General features: G+C 32.5%; 2 protein-coding genes and 1 long non-coding RNA gene across 5 annotated transcripts in view; 2 read left to right on the plus strand and 1 right to left on the minus strand.

Annotated features, from left to right (window-relative positions):
• LOC146997699 (uncharacterized) overlaps window positions 1-13,268 on the plus strand; it is a 130,381-nt gene that overhangs the window by 37,439 nt on the left and 79,674 nt on the right. The gene's annotated exons all lie outside the window — the stretch shown is intronic.
• The window catches only part of LOC146997700 (uncharacterized), a 28,070-nt gene that overhangs the window by 8,501 nt on the left and 6,301 nt on the right, over window positions 1-13,268 (plus strand). For 2 of the 3 annotated variants that reach the window (XR_015040793.1, XM_085815488.1), the window contains exons 3-4: window positions 3,182-3,266; window positions 6,857-6,952. Coding sequence is in view for 2 of the 3 variants with exons in the window: in XM_085815488.1 (XP_085671614.1) it covers window positions 3,182-3,266; window positions 6,857-6,952 (181 nt within the window). In the remaining variant the exon portion in view is untranslated. Of the gene's footprint in view, window positions 1-3,181; window positions 3,267-6,856; window positions 6,953-12,136; window positions 12,213-13,268 lie in introns of all 3 variants that reach the window. The other variant, XM_085815487.1, reaches the window with a different exon arrangement.
• The window catches only part of LOC118179935 (uncharacterized), a 106,634-nt gene continuing 93,416 nt past the window's right edge, over window positions 51-13,268 (minus strand). Inside the window, exon 3 of the mRNA XM_085815489.1 lies at window positions 51-571. The gene's annotated coding sequence lies outside the window, so the exon portion shown is untranslated. The remainder of the gene's footprint in view (window positions 572-13,268) is intronic.

Consider the following 13,268-nt stretch of genomic DNA (forward strand, 5'->3'; position numbering starts at 1 on the left):
ATGTATATATGAAAAGTATAAAATAGATATTTATAGGTGTACATAAAAATAGAAATCTGTTTGAAACTTCATTGAATGAACTTTGTAACTGCATATGTTTCTAATTAGCCAGTATGAAAATTTTTAACATCAGAAAGAGAATATTAATGTAGTTCATTTATTTTGTTATGGGCTATCTCATCAAGGCTGTCTGCCCACTCTGGAGGTCTCTGTAAAGAAAACTCACTTATTGATGTGTTGGAATTTATAAAAATTCACTCACTCAGCCAGTTCAGAAATAAAGAAGTCAGATCAAACTCTCATTATTTTGTGCTTTTTAGCCTCTGAGGCAAATAATATATTTCTATGAAGGTTTTTAATTGTGCTCAGTTTATCAGGACCACTATTTCGTCTAATCACTTTGGCGAACATGTGGGTGTCCTGAGAAGAATAGTGAGTTTACTTTAAAGTATGTTCGATGAAATTGTAGAAGATATGACAAAGATGGGAAGGATTTAATTACCCTTTATTCTTCATGGTTTGCAGCTGCTCCCACACTTCAGGATACAAAGACCAGTACTTGTGGTCTGAACTAAAAAAATAAGAACTTCAAACTAACTAAATTTAAATAAGAGCTAAACTCAAATACTATACAAAGACTAGTATCACTAAGATTGGCCTTTTAGGTCTTTACGTATGTAATACACAGAATGCGGGAAAACTACAGTATGTCTTCAATATCAAGAGGACTAAATTTCTGGCCTGAAAGGTGGACAGCAACTGACTGAAAAGCGTGCATGAAATAAGGTGGCGAGAAGTCTCTCTCTCTCTTAACTCCTTCTTGGCTAAAAGCCACAACTTAAATACTTAATAGTTTGCAAGCTCAATTTGCATACTAAAACTAACCACGTTTATTCTGGCCGGAAGTGGAAAATAAGAGAAGACACTAAAGTTTTAAAATAAAATAAACTTTAGTAAAACATAAAATCCTTACAAGTTAATTGGCCTCACATATGATAATCCCATATTTTTTGAAAGATTCTAGGACTAAGAATAACATATTATGAAAAAGATAACTTATACATTCTACAAGGAAGATAGTTAATTTATCTAAATACCATACTGTAAGGAAAGCAAATATATAAAGTTTTATTTCAGAGGTTTGAAGTTATTAACTATTGAAATATATTCTTAAATGTTTAAATAGATTTTCCAGAAGATCATTTTCAGGAGGAAAATTATCATATATTCTTAATATTATAGAATGCCAAATAGCTCATTCATTTGGGTAGTTAGCTGGTGAGTATTTCATAAGACATAACACCTATAAAATCTGCAGATTAAAAAACCTTGCATTCAATCAAATTTTAATGAGCTGAATTGAAGGGACTTCTTAATCCCTTCAGTTCAAGGATGCTCATCAAAGTTTGTCTGAATTGAAAGGACTATGAAAAATTTCGTGCTGAAAAATTGTTTGACTAATTACATTTGAAGAAAATCTCGGATTCTTCATAGATATGCATATAAGTATTTAATTAAATAATAATGCTTTTTAATTAAATAATAATGTCTTGGGCATAGTAGTAATGCTGAACCTGTTAAAGCATAATTAAAAGCAAAAAGTTAATCATAATTAATTTAACCTATGATATTGTGGCAATTGAAATGATATAGGCATTCATGGATTAAGTGATGCTGACATAAAACCATACAGTTCCATTAGTGAATTAGATTGTACATCTGCACTTGAAAAAGAAACGATAATTTTTCCCATGATTATGACTATATTTCTCTTTCTTCCAATGATAGAAATATCTGGAAATGTTATTAGTGATGCAGTCCAAATGATATTAAAATATTACCTTTTAATTTCTGAATGGCAGTGTTTCAGATTTCTTGAATCAGCAAAAAGAGAAAAAGGGAAGCAGTTCAGGTTTATTTAATTACAAATAAAAATGTAGGAGATACTGCTGAAATAAATTTTCTTGAAAGTGTGTTTTTAAATGCTAAGAAGTGAAGTGAAGGTGACTAATTTATTCAAAAGACCATGGAAATGCAAATTACTCCACATTTATGGATTGTGTGAAGTTGGTGTGTGACATGACCTCAGGGATTGATTCATGACTTTTAGGGATAATATCAGGCTTCAATTGCTAGGGAAGGGAAAAAGTCAAGAAACGGTTTCATTATCATTCAAAAACAAGTTTTTCTTATTAAATTCTGTGCATTGAAGAAATTCGCTTTATGGAGAAAGTTTACATTAAGTTTCTGTACAATTTGTGGAAAACATAAGTTTTACTATGTAAGTACTGGAATTTATTTTAGTATATAATAACTGTTCATTATAGAGAAATGCCGCAAATGTTTGTGCATCCACATAAAGATATTTCAAATGTATTTGACAAGGGGCATGGTAAATTCATGAAGAAGTCTGTTTCTTAATTTAGCTGCAAAAACTTAATGGTCATTCATATCAGGCAGGCTTTATAAAGCATGCTTATTGTTGACTAATTAATCTCTCATTTATAATTATTAAATATTATTTGTAACTTTACCACCCTTGATGAGGGCCAGTAATTTATTTTGTTTTTAGATATTGCAAAAGAATAGAAAAAATATAAACAAAAATAGAAAAATGATGAAAGGAGCAAGCTATTCAAAATATAGGAAATAGAATGTTCTTATTCTATATTGACTGCATAAACACAATCATTGCTGTTCCCCCCCCCCCTTGTATACAGAATATAATTATAAAAAAAAGTTTTTGAAAATAAAGGAGAACAGTATTCTTTCTTGAGTATTTAAAAATAATTTCTGATATTAGCATTAGTTATTGAGCATAGTGTTATGATCCTTTATGTTTGTTTATTTTTATTTGTTCATATTTGAAGGTTACATCAAGTTGGATTATGCATTTTGTTCTTTTAAATATGCTACTGTGTATATAGTTATTTTAAATTTGTGACAAATTGATCAGTTTCATATTTATAGCTGAGGCATTTAATTTTATTATTTTTTATTATACAATTTTATGTTATTATTTCAAATTTCTAAGACTGTGTTACACTAAAAAAGTTGTTGTAATATTATCTCATAGCCATTTTGCAATTTGTCTTGAATGCTTTTTTGTTTTTGTTTTGTTTTGCTTAGTATCTATTTTAGATAATGATATATTACAAGTTATAAAACTGATATATTACAGGTTTTCTACTGACCAATATGAGAAAGTACCATTCTTTATTTTTGGAGACTGTAATTTTTGCCTAGATACCAAAGATGCAATACAGGTAATTTCTTCAGAAAAATAAGTTTGCATAGTAATTATAACATTTATATGTTAGATAAATGGAAATAATTATAACAAGATAGCTAAACATTGTTTATTCTGTACTTCTACTAGCTGTTGTTATGTATTAGAGTTATAATATGTATAATCTTACAGTTACATATTTTGCAGTAATATTCCTCTAAAATATCTGAGACACAAATTTTTGTAGTTTATAGTTAGTCATGCAAATAGAATATTCAAATTCGTTAACAGGTATGTTAGTATATATTATTTTCTAAAATTGAAGGAATCTACAAGTAACATTGAACTTGCCAATTTAGTTTGAGTTTTACATAGTTGTAAAAAAAGTTTTAATTTCCATGTTTGCAAAAGAATAATGCAAAACTTTAAAAAATGAGCAAGAGCTTCAAGTTCTAGTAATATATATGTTTCTTGTAATATTAGAAGGTGGAGTGAACATAGTTGTGTATGTTATTTGAATTAATTTGTTGAGGTTTTTAAAATCTTAGTGATAAAATCACTGGTTTACAAGGGAAAAAAAGCTGGTGATAAAATCTGAATGTGCATATTTTCTTCCATATTTTATTTTTTGTTTACTTTACCCTCCCCCCAACTCCAATTTTTTTTTTAAATGACCAACATAAAAGTTTCGAGAAAAATCAATTTTTATTTATTTTTAGATGTATACAAAACAGCATATTTCACCTTTATACTGAATGTATAATGGCCTACCATACTTTTCCTTTCCTTTGGAAATTTTTCTTTAAAATTTCAAAAGGTTGAAACAAAAAAAGGTTCAAAAGGTACCATTGCTTGCTTTTTAGCATCAGACATGAGGAAGCTTCCACCCTTGTCCTTTCAATTACTGCTCTCAGATTGATTTTGAGTGAAAGCAACAGCTGTCTTTTTCTTCTCTCTAATGAATTCATCTAATGTGAGCTGTTCATTACTGTATGTTATGGACAGAGATCAATCTCATTATTTAATAACCACACCATGTAGGTGTCTATGCAAACTGGAATTTCATTTGCAGTAACACAGTTAATATGTAAGACTTCAGAATTTTTTCGTATATTAAATGTGCCCACCAATGGGCGAGCGGTAAAATCGCTGAACAGTGGCAGGTATGACCTGGGTTTGATTACAGGTGAACATGCTAGCTGCTTGGGCATTTTCATGATTTTCCTCATGTGTAACGTGTATATGAGCCAGTTTCCCTTAAAATGTTCTCTACAATGGCATCCCTTTAGACAGATAGCCCTAGTGTGCTTTGCCATAATCAACTAAATCAAACCATATATTAAATATTGACCTCTTTATGTTTATCATTTGTATGTTGCAACACAAGCTAAAATATTAAGAACTTTATAGTCAGTAAGGAGATTTTTGTATCTGCAGATGTGAAAAAACTGAATTCCAAAGAATAGTAAATGACAGGTTAATATGTAATTAAGTGAAAATATTAATTCTGTTGGTGGAGATTTCCGAAACATAGGGAAGGGAAAACTACTGTAACACAGCTAGAATTATCTGTGATATGTGTTTTTCATAATAAACTGAATTGCCTGTTTACTTTTATTCCTCTAGATTAAGTATTACAAAAGCCATGTTCTGAATTTCCTTGATATATCCAGAATACTAAAAAAATCATACTTTTGTTGGACCATGTGTCAAGAAATGCCAGCTAAAGGTGCTAAAAGGTGTTGTTAAATAATAAATTAAATATTACTACCATCTGAGTCATCTCAGCCTAGTATAATGATATTATACTAGGCTGAGATGGCCAATATGTATTTTGCTTATAGGTCAATGGATAGAAATGGATGTATGTGAAATTGAACGTAAGATATATGTACTGCACTAGCTATTTAACACATCTGTCTATGTCAAAAGTGCCCAAAATGGAGAAGTCTTTCAGTCCAGATGTAATAAGTATGCACAACTAGTGTTTATCTCCTTATAGAGACAATTACTAGGAATAGGAGATTACAGCCAGCATGTAGAATTTTCACACTGTTTTTTGTAGTTATGTTCTGAAGGATGAGTTTTTCCATTGCGGGTATGCATATGTAGGTATATGACAAGCCATATAGCTTTATACTGTAAAACTATAGTTCACTATAAATGTTTGCATTGGTACTCTTTGATTGGTCTTTCTTTCTTCATGACTTGACTAGCGAAAGATATTCCGAGAGAAGATCTTGTCAGAACTGCAGTTTAATGTTCCTGGTGTTTCAACATATTTATTTTTATACAAATGTTTTAATGATTGAAGCTAATATGTATCCATATTCTAACATATTATTTTATTTATTAACAAGTTTTATGTACTTGTTAATAAATAAAATAATTCTATCATCAAGTTCTACTTATGATGCTTCTTCCCTAAAATGTATATATATGACATGTATGGAATGGGCTGAAATATATATACCCAATAACACAGGGGTTCTCAGCTAGGTTGAAATTTCCCCTTGGGGGGAAAAATTTTCATGGCTCATGTGTGGGATGTGGTCAGCCATTTACTCTTTAACTTGTTTTAGTTTATGTATATAAAAAATTACTCTTATTCAAGTTTTATCAACATTTTCTATACTTTTGGTTTAATTAAAAGAACATTAAAAATAATCTAAATTTAAGTAGATGTATATGCATTTTTCAGTTTTGGAGTTGCATGGGGCAAAAAAACTTGAGAGCCACTGCAGTAATGTAAGCTCAAAGTATACCCTCGTAGTTATACCACCATAATATGAAATGTATAACTCTTTCAAAAACGTTTGTGGAAGAATCATATCACATGTATAAAACTTGCAACAACTGAATTTTGTTGTTAGAGGATGTTAGTATATTCTTTATAAAAGACATATGTGAAGTAATATCTTGTGGGGCAGCATACACAGGTGATCTCATGCAAATAGAAATTAAAGCATCTTTTGACTATTTAGTGTGATGCTGCATTTTGTAAAAAGTGTGCTCGAATGCAAATACTTGTGTTTCTTTGATCAGAGAAAAATTTTCATCAAACCACAACCTTTTTGGAAAATGTTTTATCCTCCAACTCCATTTTTCTGCATTATTTAAGTGTTTCTGTAAGGTCAGCATTTCTGGATAATACAAGCTATTCAGTATGATATAATGGACTGTCTGTGATGTACATGTAAGACAGGCATTCTACTAATGCTTCCATTGAAGTGAATGTTTGTACATTCAAGTTTTGAAAAAATTTCTTGGCTGCAGTTATCCCCCCCCCCTGATATTTGCATTCAATAATTTGTGGTAAGGAATAAAAAGTTTTATTATTTAAAAATAATGACTGAGTCATTTCTTAAAAAATACTTCCATGCTAGGTGTTTTAAACTTTGTGCCTGTCATTGTATGCAGGTGGTTGGCACTTATTTATGTTTTACATTTCTGAAAATCAAGTAAGCCTTATATTTAAATTTTAGTGATTTAGATTTATAATTAAAATCTCGGTAATGTTTTTATGTTGATTGATTTTAATATTTCTGTATATCTTTTTCCTTTACTCTTTAATTGAATAATCTGAATATTTTATAAGTTTTGAAATTAATCAAAATTATTATTTAGAAACTGACCAACCAAGCTGTTCCTGTCTATGTCAAAAGTGCCCAAAATGGAGAAGTTGAAAAAATGTTGTATAGAGATCCAGGGAATGAAAATAAGGTAAGTCTTTTATCCTCACGAGCAAAATTTAAAATGGAAATAAAGTAAAATTTCTGCTAAGATTCTGCAATATCCAAGGTGAACTTCTAAATGTAATGTGCAGTGTGCATCAGAAAAATGTATACATACTTTGAACTGTCATAGAAAATTTATTTTCCTACCTACAAAATTAAATTTCTAAGAAAACGTAATGTTATGTTTCCTCAGTAGGTAACAGCAGTCATTGATCTAGCTGTACAATCCAGTTAGTGTCAAGTGAAGTAACATCAACATAGCAGACATATGTTTGAGCTTTCAAGAGCAGATGCAGGTTATTAAGTGGTAGTGAAAGTTTGAAAATATTGCTGTAGTTCAGAGAGAGTGGAGGTGTGAGTGTGGGACTAATCCGCTTTCAAGAGTAATAATTACATGTGTACAAGAAAAATCTAAGGTCCGTGGAACAATGTGTGATGTGCATAAAAGCTAATCAAGCCAACCTTGTATGGCTACAAGTGATGAATCTTCATTTGTGGTACTGGAACTGTTTCAACATTCACCAAAACCAATCGTCAAGCAAGGCTTGCATGAGAGTGGTGTAAGTGCTAGTAGTGTGATATACATTTTGAAAAAGGGCAAGTTTAGGGTACATTCCAAGGCTGGGGCAACAGCTAAGTGATGATAACCCTAATCGCTGGGTACAGCTTTGTGAACGAGATCAGAAGGTGCTTAAACGCGATTCGGGGTTTATGGATAGCATTGCTTAGTCAAATGAGGCACAATTTAAACTTAATGGAAATGTCACTACGCATAATTGTGTGTAATGGATTGAAAATAATCTCCACATTACTGTTGAAAAGCCGTGAATTTTCCTGGTGTGGTTTGTCTCCTAAGGTATCATAGGGTCTTTCTGTTTTGAAGGTACTGTAACTGGAGAAGAGTATTTAACATTGCTTGGTGATTCCATTTTCCTTGCCATTCTTGCAATATGTGGTAATGATAGGGTATTACCAGCAAGATGACACCTCTCCTCTACATAGCATACCTGGATCAAAATGTACTAGGACATTTTGATAGGGTGCAGGGAACCAGTTGAGTTCCGTGTATGCTCTTCACACCTTACGCTGCTTGATTTTTTTGTATGAGGCACAGTAAAAAATGAAGCGTATTGTTGTTAACCATGCAACCTTGACACACTTGGATAAGATTCTAGTAGTTTGTGCAGAAATCCCATCAGACACTGTAGTGCAAAGCACAAGTCAATGGTAATTCATACTCTGAAATACTCTCTTTCGCAAAAAAAATCAAAGCACCATGGAGGAAGTGGTTGTTTTTGATGAAATTGAATATGTATATAGCTCATACATAGATAATAAAATAATGAAAAAATTAAGGTCATAGTACCTGTTCATGGCTCACAGTCACCCACTGAATGTTCAAATTCTATAGTACAGTCAAAAGTCGTTAATTCGGAGAGCCATAATCTGGAATAATCTATAATCCGGACCTCAAAGTTACAAACTTTCTGCGCATGCATCGCGTTTACACGTGCGCGTAAGACCTTTACGGCTGCGAATATGCGTGTGCGCATGCGCATAATACGTTTACGCATGCACGTTTAATGTATAACGGACGGTATAAGCTAAGCTAAAATGATCTAATTCAGTTAATGTTGCAGATTGCATTGTTCCTTAATCTTCAAATTGGATACGGCTTATTATTATTTGCAGACTGTTAGAGCAATTTTATAAAAGTAAGCTTGAACTTTCGATTATGTCAAATAGAATTTCCAATATATATTTACTAATATGTAAAGGATCTACAAAGAGAAAGTATGTTTCGAAGTCCATGAAACAAAAAGTTGAATTGCTGTAAAAAATGGATAAAGGCATACCTTTGTTTCTTAACCATTCCGAAATCTGTTTATCAATTTCACGCTGCTCTGCGGGGGTTGGGGAGGGGACATCGCGGTGCGCAATGAACTGGAAGTTGATCTATTAGCACCATCCTTATCTTCAGGGCAGATGTTTTTATTTTATTCAGCTTATAATTCCGTACTAAATGTAGTATTTCATCTCGATGTATTCCGTCTTTGATATGATTTAAATCAAATTCCTTGTCATTATAAATATCACGAGTACACATCAAATAGTTTTCTGGTTGCAATTTTCTAATTTCGACTATGCGTAATGTATGCTTTACGCATGCGCGCGTTGGAAGAAATGAATAAAGTAAACAAATAAATATTAAGCTTTTATTTTGTAAATTTTGATACCCTTTATATCATAATTGTTCTTTATTTCATTAATTACGGTTTCATATTTTTAATTTTATAATTTCTGCATGCCATTTTACCAGATTTAAATTGGTGATCTATAATCCGGAATCGCCGAAGTCCCGACGAGTCCGAATTAACGACTTTTGACTGTAGTTGGTCGAACCGCCCCTGGTGGCAACGCATGCTTGAATTCGTTGAGGCAAGGAGTGGTAGAGATTCCTAATGTCATCCAGCGACACATTTTGCCAGGCATTCATCAGTTGTCACTCCAGATCTGCGATATTTTGTGGTGCCCGAATCTGGCGGCCTACTATGTCTCAGACATGCTTGATTAGTGAAAGACTCATGATTCCAACTTCCTCTTCCCCCAGTGTAGGGGTCCACTAGCAGCCAAGTAATGCTGAACACTGGTAAATTGGTCTTGAGTTCAAATTCCGTTGAAGATGGGGCATGGCTGCATGGGTGTTTTTGTAGTTTTTCCCATGTATAATGTGTATATGAACCAGTGTTCCATAAAAAGCCCTCCACAAAGGGAAGAAGGCATCTCTTCTATCTTGGGCAGATAGCTCTTGAGTGCTTTGCCCAACCAGCCCCCCATGTAGCAATCATCCTTCAGTACCCTCTTCCTTCCTAGTCCTTGAATTGAAGCATATGTGCTTCAATTTTCTTACAGCTTCTTTACATAAAATATTCTTCATAACAATGCAGCATAAATAACAGTATTCTATACTATATTATGTATTGATATGATTATTACTGAGCTCCATAAACATGTGCAATATTCTAAAATTTTAAGTTATTAAATTATTTTAAGATTAATTATTAATAATTTTATTTAAGATTATTTAAATTAGATTCTCTAAAGGCATTTCACTTTGATATAAATCTTTCAGTTCTAGTTAGCAATCCCAGTTCCAATCCGTCTTGTCTTTACCCTCAGTTTCTAATGAAATTATTTGACAGCTGTTTTCATTTTTCATCATCAGTAGAGGGTGCCAGCAGCTTGACATCCTTCTTATCATTCTTATTGCCTAATCTTATTACTGCTTTTTTCTTCATCATTTGCACTTCTGCAGTTGAAGAAGGAGTTTCTATATTAAACCTTCAAAACTAGTCCTGTGAATTTATAAATATTGTGCTAATTCTTGTTGCTTTAACTCCTGCAATAATAGCTATTTGCATGTCATTTTAACTCGGATACACTTGATTTCACATATGTAATATTCAATTAAAAACTCTTCCTTGCCAAATAAGATTTAAAAAGCTCAATAGCTTTTCCATAATTCTCTTTAGAGAGCAAAATCTTCTAATAAGCTGGCGAGTTCGGTTTCATGCATTGAAATAAATGATCAAATTTATCCTCAGAATTAAGAGATTCATATTTAAAGTAAACAATATTTTCATTGCCATTCTGTAAAAGATAAATTTAAAGCAATGCAACAGTATTCGTATTCAACAGATACACAGTTTGCTTCACGTTAGTGCCTTTTCTGCTTAAAAACTGCTTTCTCTATAGAAAACAAATCATTTCTCAAAAACAATGAGCAATCCAGACTTTTTTAAGGTTAGTTTGAAATTAAAATAGGTGAAAATTATGCAGGATACCTCTGTTTTATAAGGAGGACTTTGCTGCTGAATAGTGCAAATTATTATGAAATAAATGCTGTACATCTTATATGTATTACTTTGTGTATTTTGACTTAAAATGTTGTCTTTAGAAATTAAAGAAAATTCTGATCAGGAACAGTTTTTCCCTTTCATTATGAAAATAACTCGTACTTTTGTACTTGCGTAGATCTTAAAATGTTTCCCTTTTTTTCAGGTAAGCTTTTCATTAGTTTTAACATTATTGATAAATATAAATACATAACATGAACAATAGAGTTAATTATTACTCAAGGAAAGAATATCAGCTATAGAACTATGATTAAAAACAATAAAGACAGTAGGAGAATAATCATTAGGATCACTGGCTTTCTTTAGTTCATCAAAAAAATCATCTAAAAAAATTAGAATGTCATTATTGTCTACAGAAACATCAGTCTTTTCTCTCAGAAACTGGGCCATGCCACCAAATGTTACCTATTCAATAAAATGTCAGCACCAACTCTCCTGCTGAGATCTGTGAGATTTTCTTTCCCAGGGCACTGGTATCACTTAAACCCTGTATTTCGTTAACTCTGTTGGCAACAAATGATTTCTATCATTTTGTTGTCCTCTTAATCCAACAGAGTGATTTTTGAATCCGTCCAAAAAACACCAAGGAGCGCCTTTTTTTAAATGCACCATTTCCTTGACTTTGCTTGCTAACTGAGCGGCAAGCAAAGCGCCGAATAATTCTAGTTTTGGAAGAGTGATTTTTCTTAGTGGCGTCACTTCACACTTGCTAACCAATAAATTCACTTTGTTTGGGTTGTTTACTGTATTTGGTATTTTAGATTTTTCTGTATTTAACAATTTCGAATGAAGATGTTTGAAGTGTTTATGTACTTTTGCATTGCTGCGAAGTGATTGATTGTAACAGAAATGCATTTCTAATGAAATTCGAGGAAATAAGTCTAAAGAAATTGCAGGGATACAAGAAATATAAAAAAATTGTCTAAAGTCAATTCCTACTTAGATCAACACAGAAATATTTTAAAAATACAACAAAATTTTAAATATGTGAAAAAATTATATTAACATCAAGTGTCATGAACTACAACTTTAAAAAAATGTATTTGAACTTCAGTGGACGAATAGAAAGTATTTTATTAACAATTGAAAATTTGCACAAGATATTGGTTGAGTGTGAGCTGATAGTAGGAATTTTAAAAAGTAAAATTTCAATAGTCAGTACAAGGCAGTCGCATGGTGTGCACATTATATATTTACTATGAATTTAATTGAAATCTTCTCTAACAAGTTTATTATTATCTATTTCAATGCAGATTGAATTTGAAGGTGAAACCACTGATGGAAACTTTGCTCTTGATGACGTCACCTTTTACGATGGGAACTGTCGAAGTAAGTATGATAACACATTTTTATGCTCTTTTTAAATGCAGCTAAGATGCTCTTCCCTATGTCAGTCAGTAGCGATATCTGCCGTGAAACCTCTGGCAGCCCCCATTAAAATTTAGCCTTTGGAAAGTTGTCAGAATTAAAATCATAAAATGAAGTGCAGTACAAGTTGTCAAATGAAGAAAGTCCATGGTTTCACCGGACGGACATCATCAGCAACTACACTAGTGCGGTGCAGGTATTTATATAAAATGTCCTGTCGAGAGTTGAAAATTTGCCGTAAAGAATGCACGGGGTATGTCCACTGGGATAGGCGAAAATACAAGAGTATTCCACACTTTATCAGTTGAAAGGAGTTTATATATTTAAAAGTTGGTCCACTTTCCTCTTTGCCTCAGAACTAAACTGTTAATTGGAGAGTGAGAAATATGGCATTTTTATCATTCAGATATCAAATCATTATAGCATAATGTGGCTAGGGTACAAATAGGGCGCAGCCTCATCCACCTAATCGACAAGATTTTATGACAAACAAGGGCTGCGCCAGGATAGCTTACAGCCTACAGCCATTTTTAGGCAGAAGATGGGCTTTTTCATTTCCAGTGGCTGGGGATCCATTGAAAAACAAGCTCCGAGCCAAAAGCCATTGCATTGGATACATTTATCTTGGTCTCTTCAACAAGAAAGTAATCAGTAGGTGTATGAGACAACTGCCCACTCGGGAGTGAGCAAATATAACTGCCTTGCTTAAAGTTAGTATCAGGTACAAGAAGATTTAAAATTGCCTTTCCTGTGGCAAAAATCTCTGCGTCGAAGTTAGAGGCATTCAGATCAACAGAATAGGATTCCGCAAAATATCCTTCACAGTACAACCGGCACCAGTATTTTCCTTACGTGCAGTGTCATCAGTAGAAATTTGGATCCACTCACAGCTAGGGTTATTTGTAGCTATAACTTCTAAAAAAAAAATTTTAAGAGCATCAGGAACTGCCTCGTATATTTTTTCAGCCATACCAATTTCAAGATTACAAGTAGGAGCCCTAATAGTAGGAGGAGAGA

Source organism: Stegodyphus dumicola, chromosome 4 (assembly GCF_044657685.1).
Source record: "Stegodyphus dumicola isolate Sdum_Otavi_A_Nest chromosome 4, ASM4465768v1".
Classification (NCBI taxonomy): Eukaryota; Metazoa; Arthropoda; class Arachnida; order Araneae; family Eresidae; genus Stegodyphus; species Stegodyphus dumicola.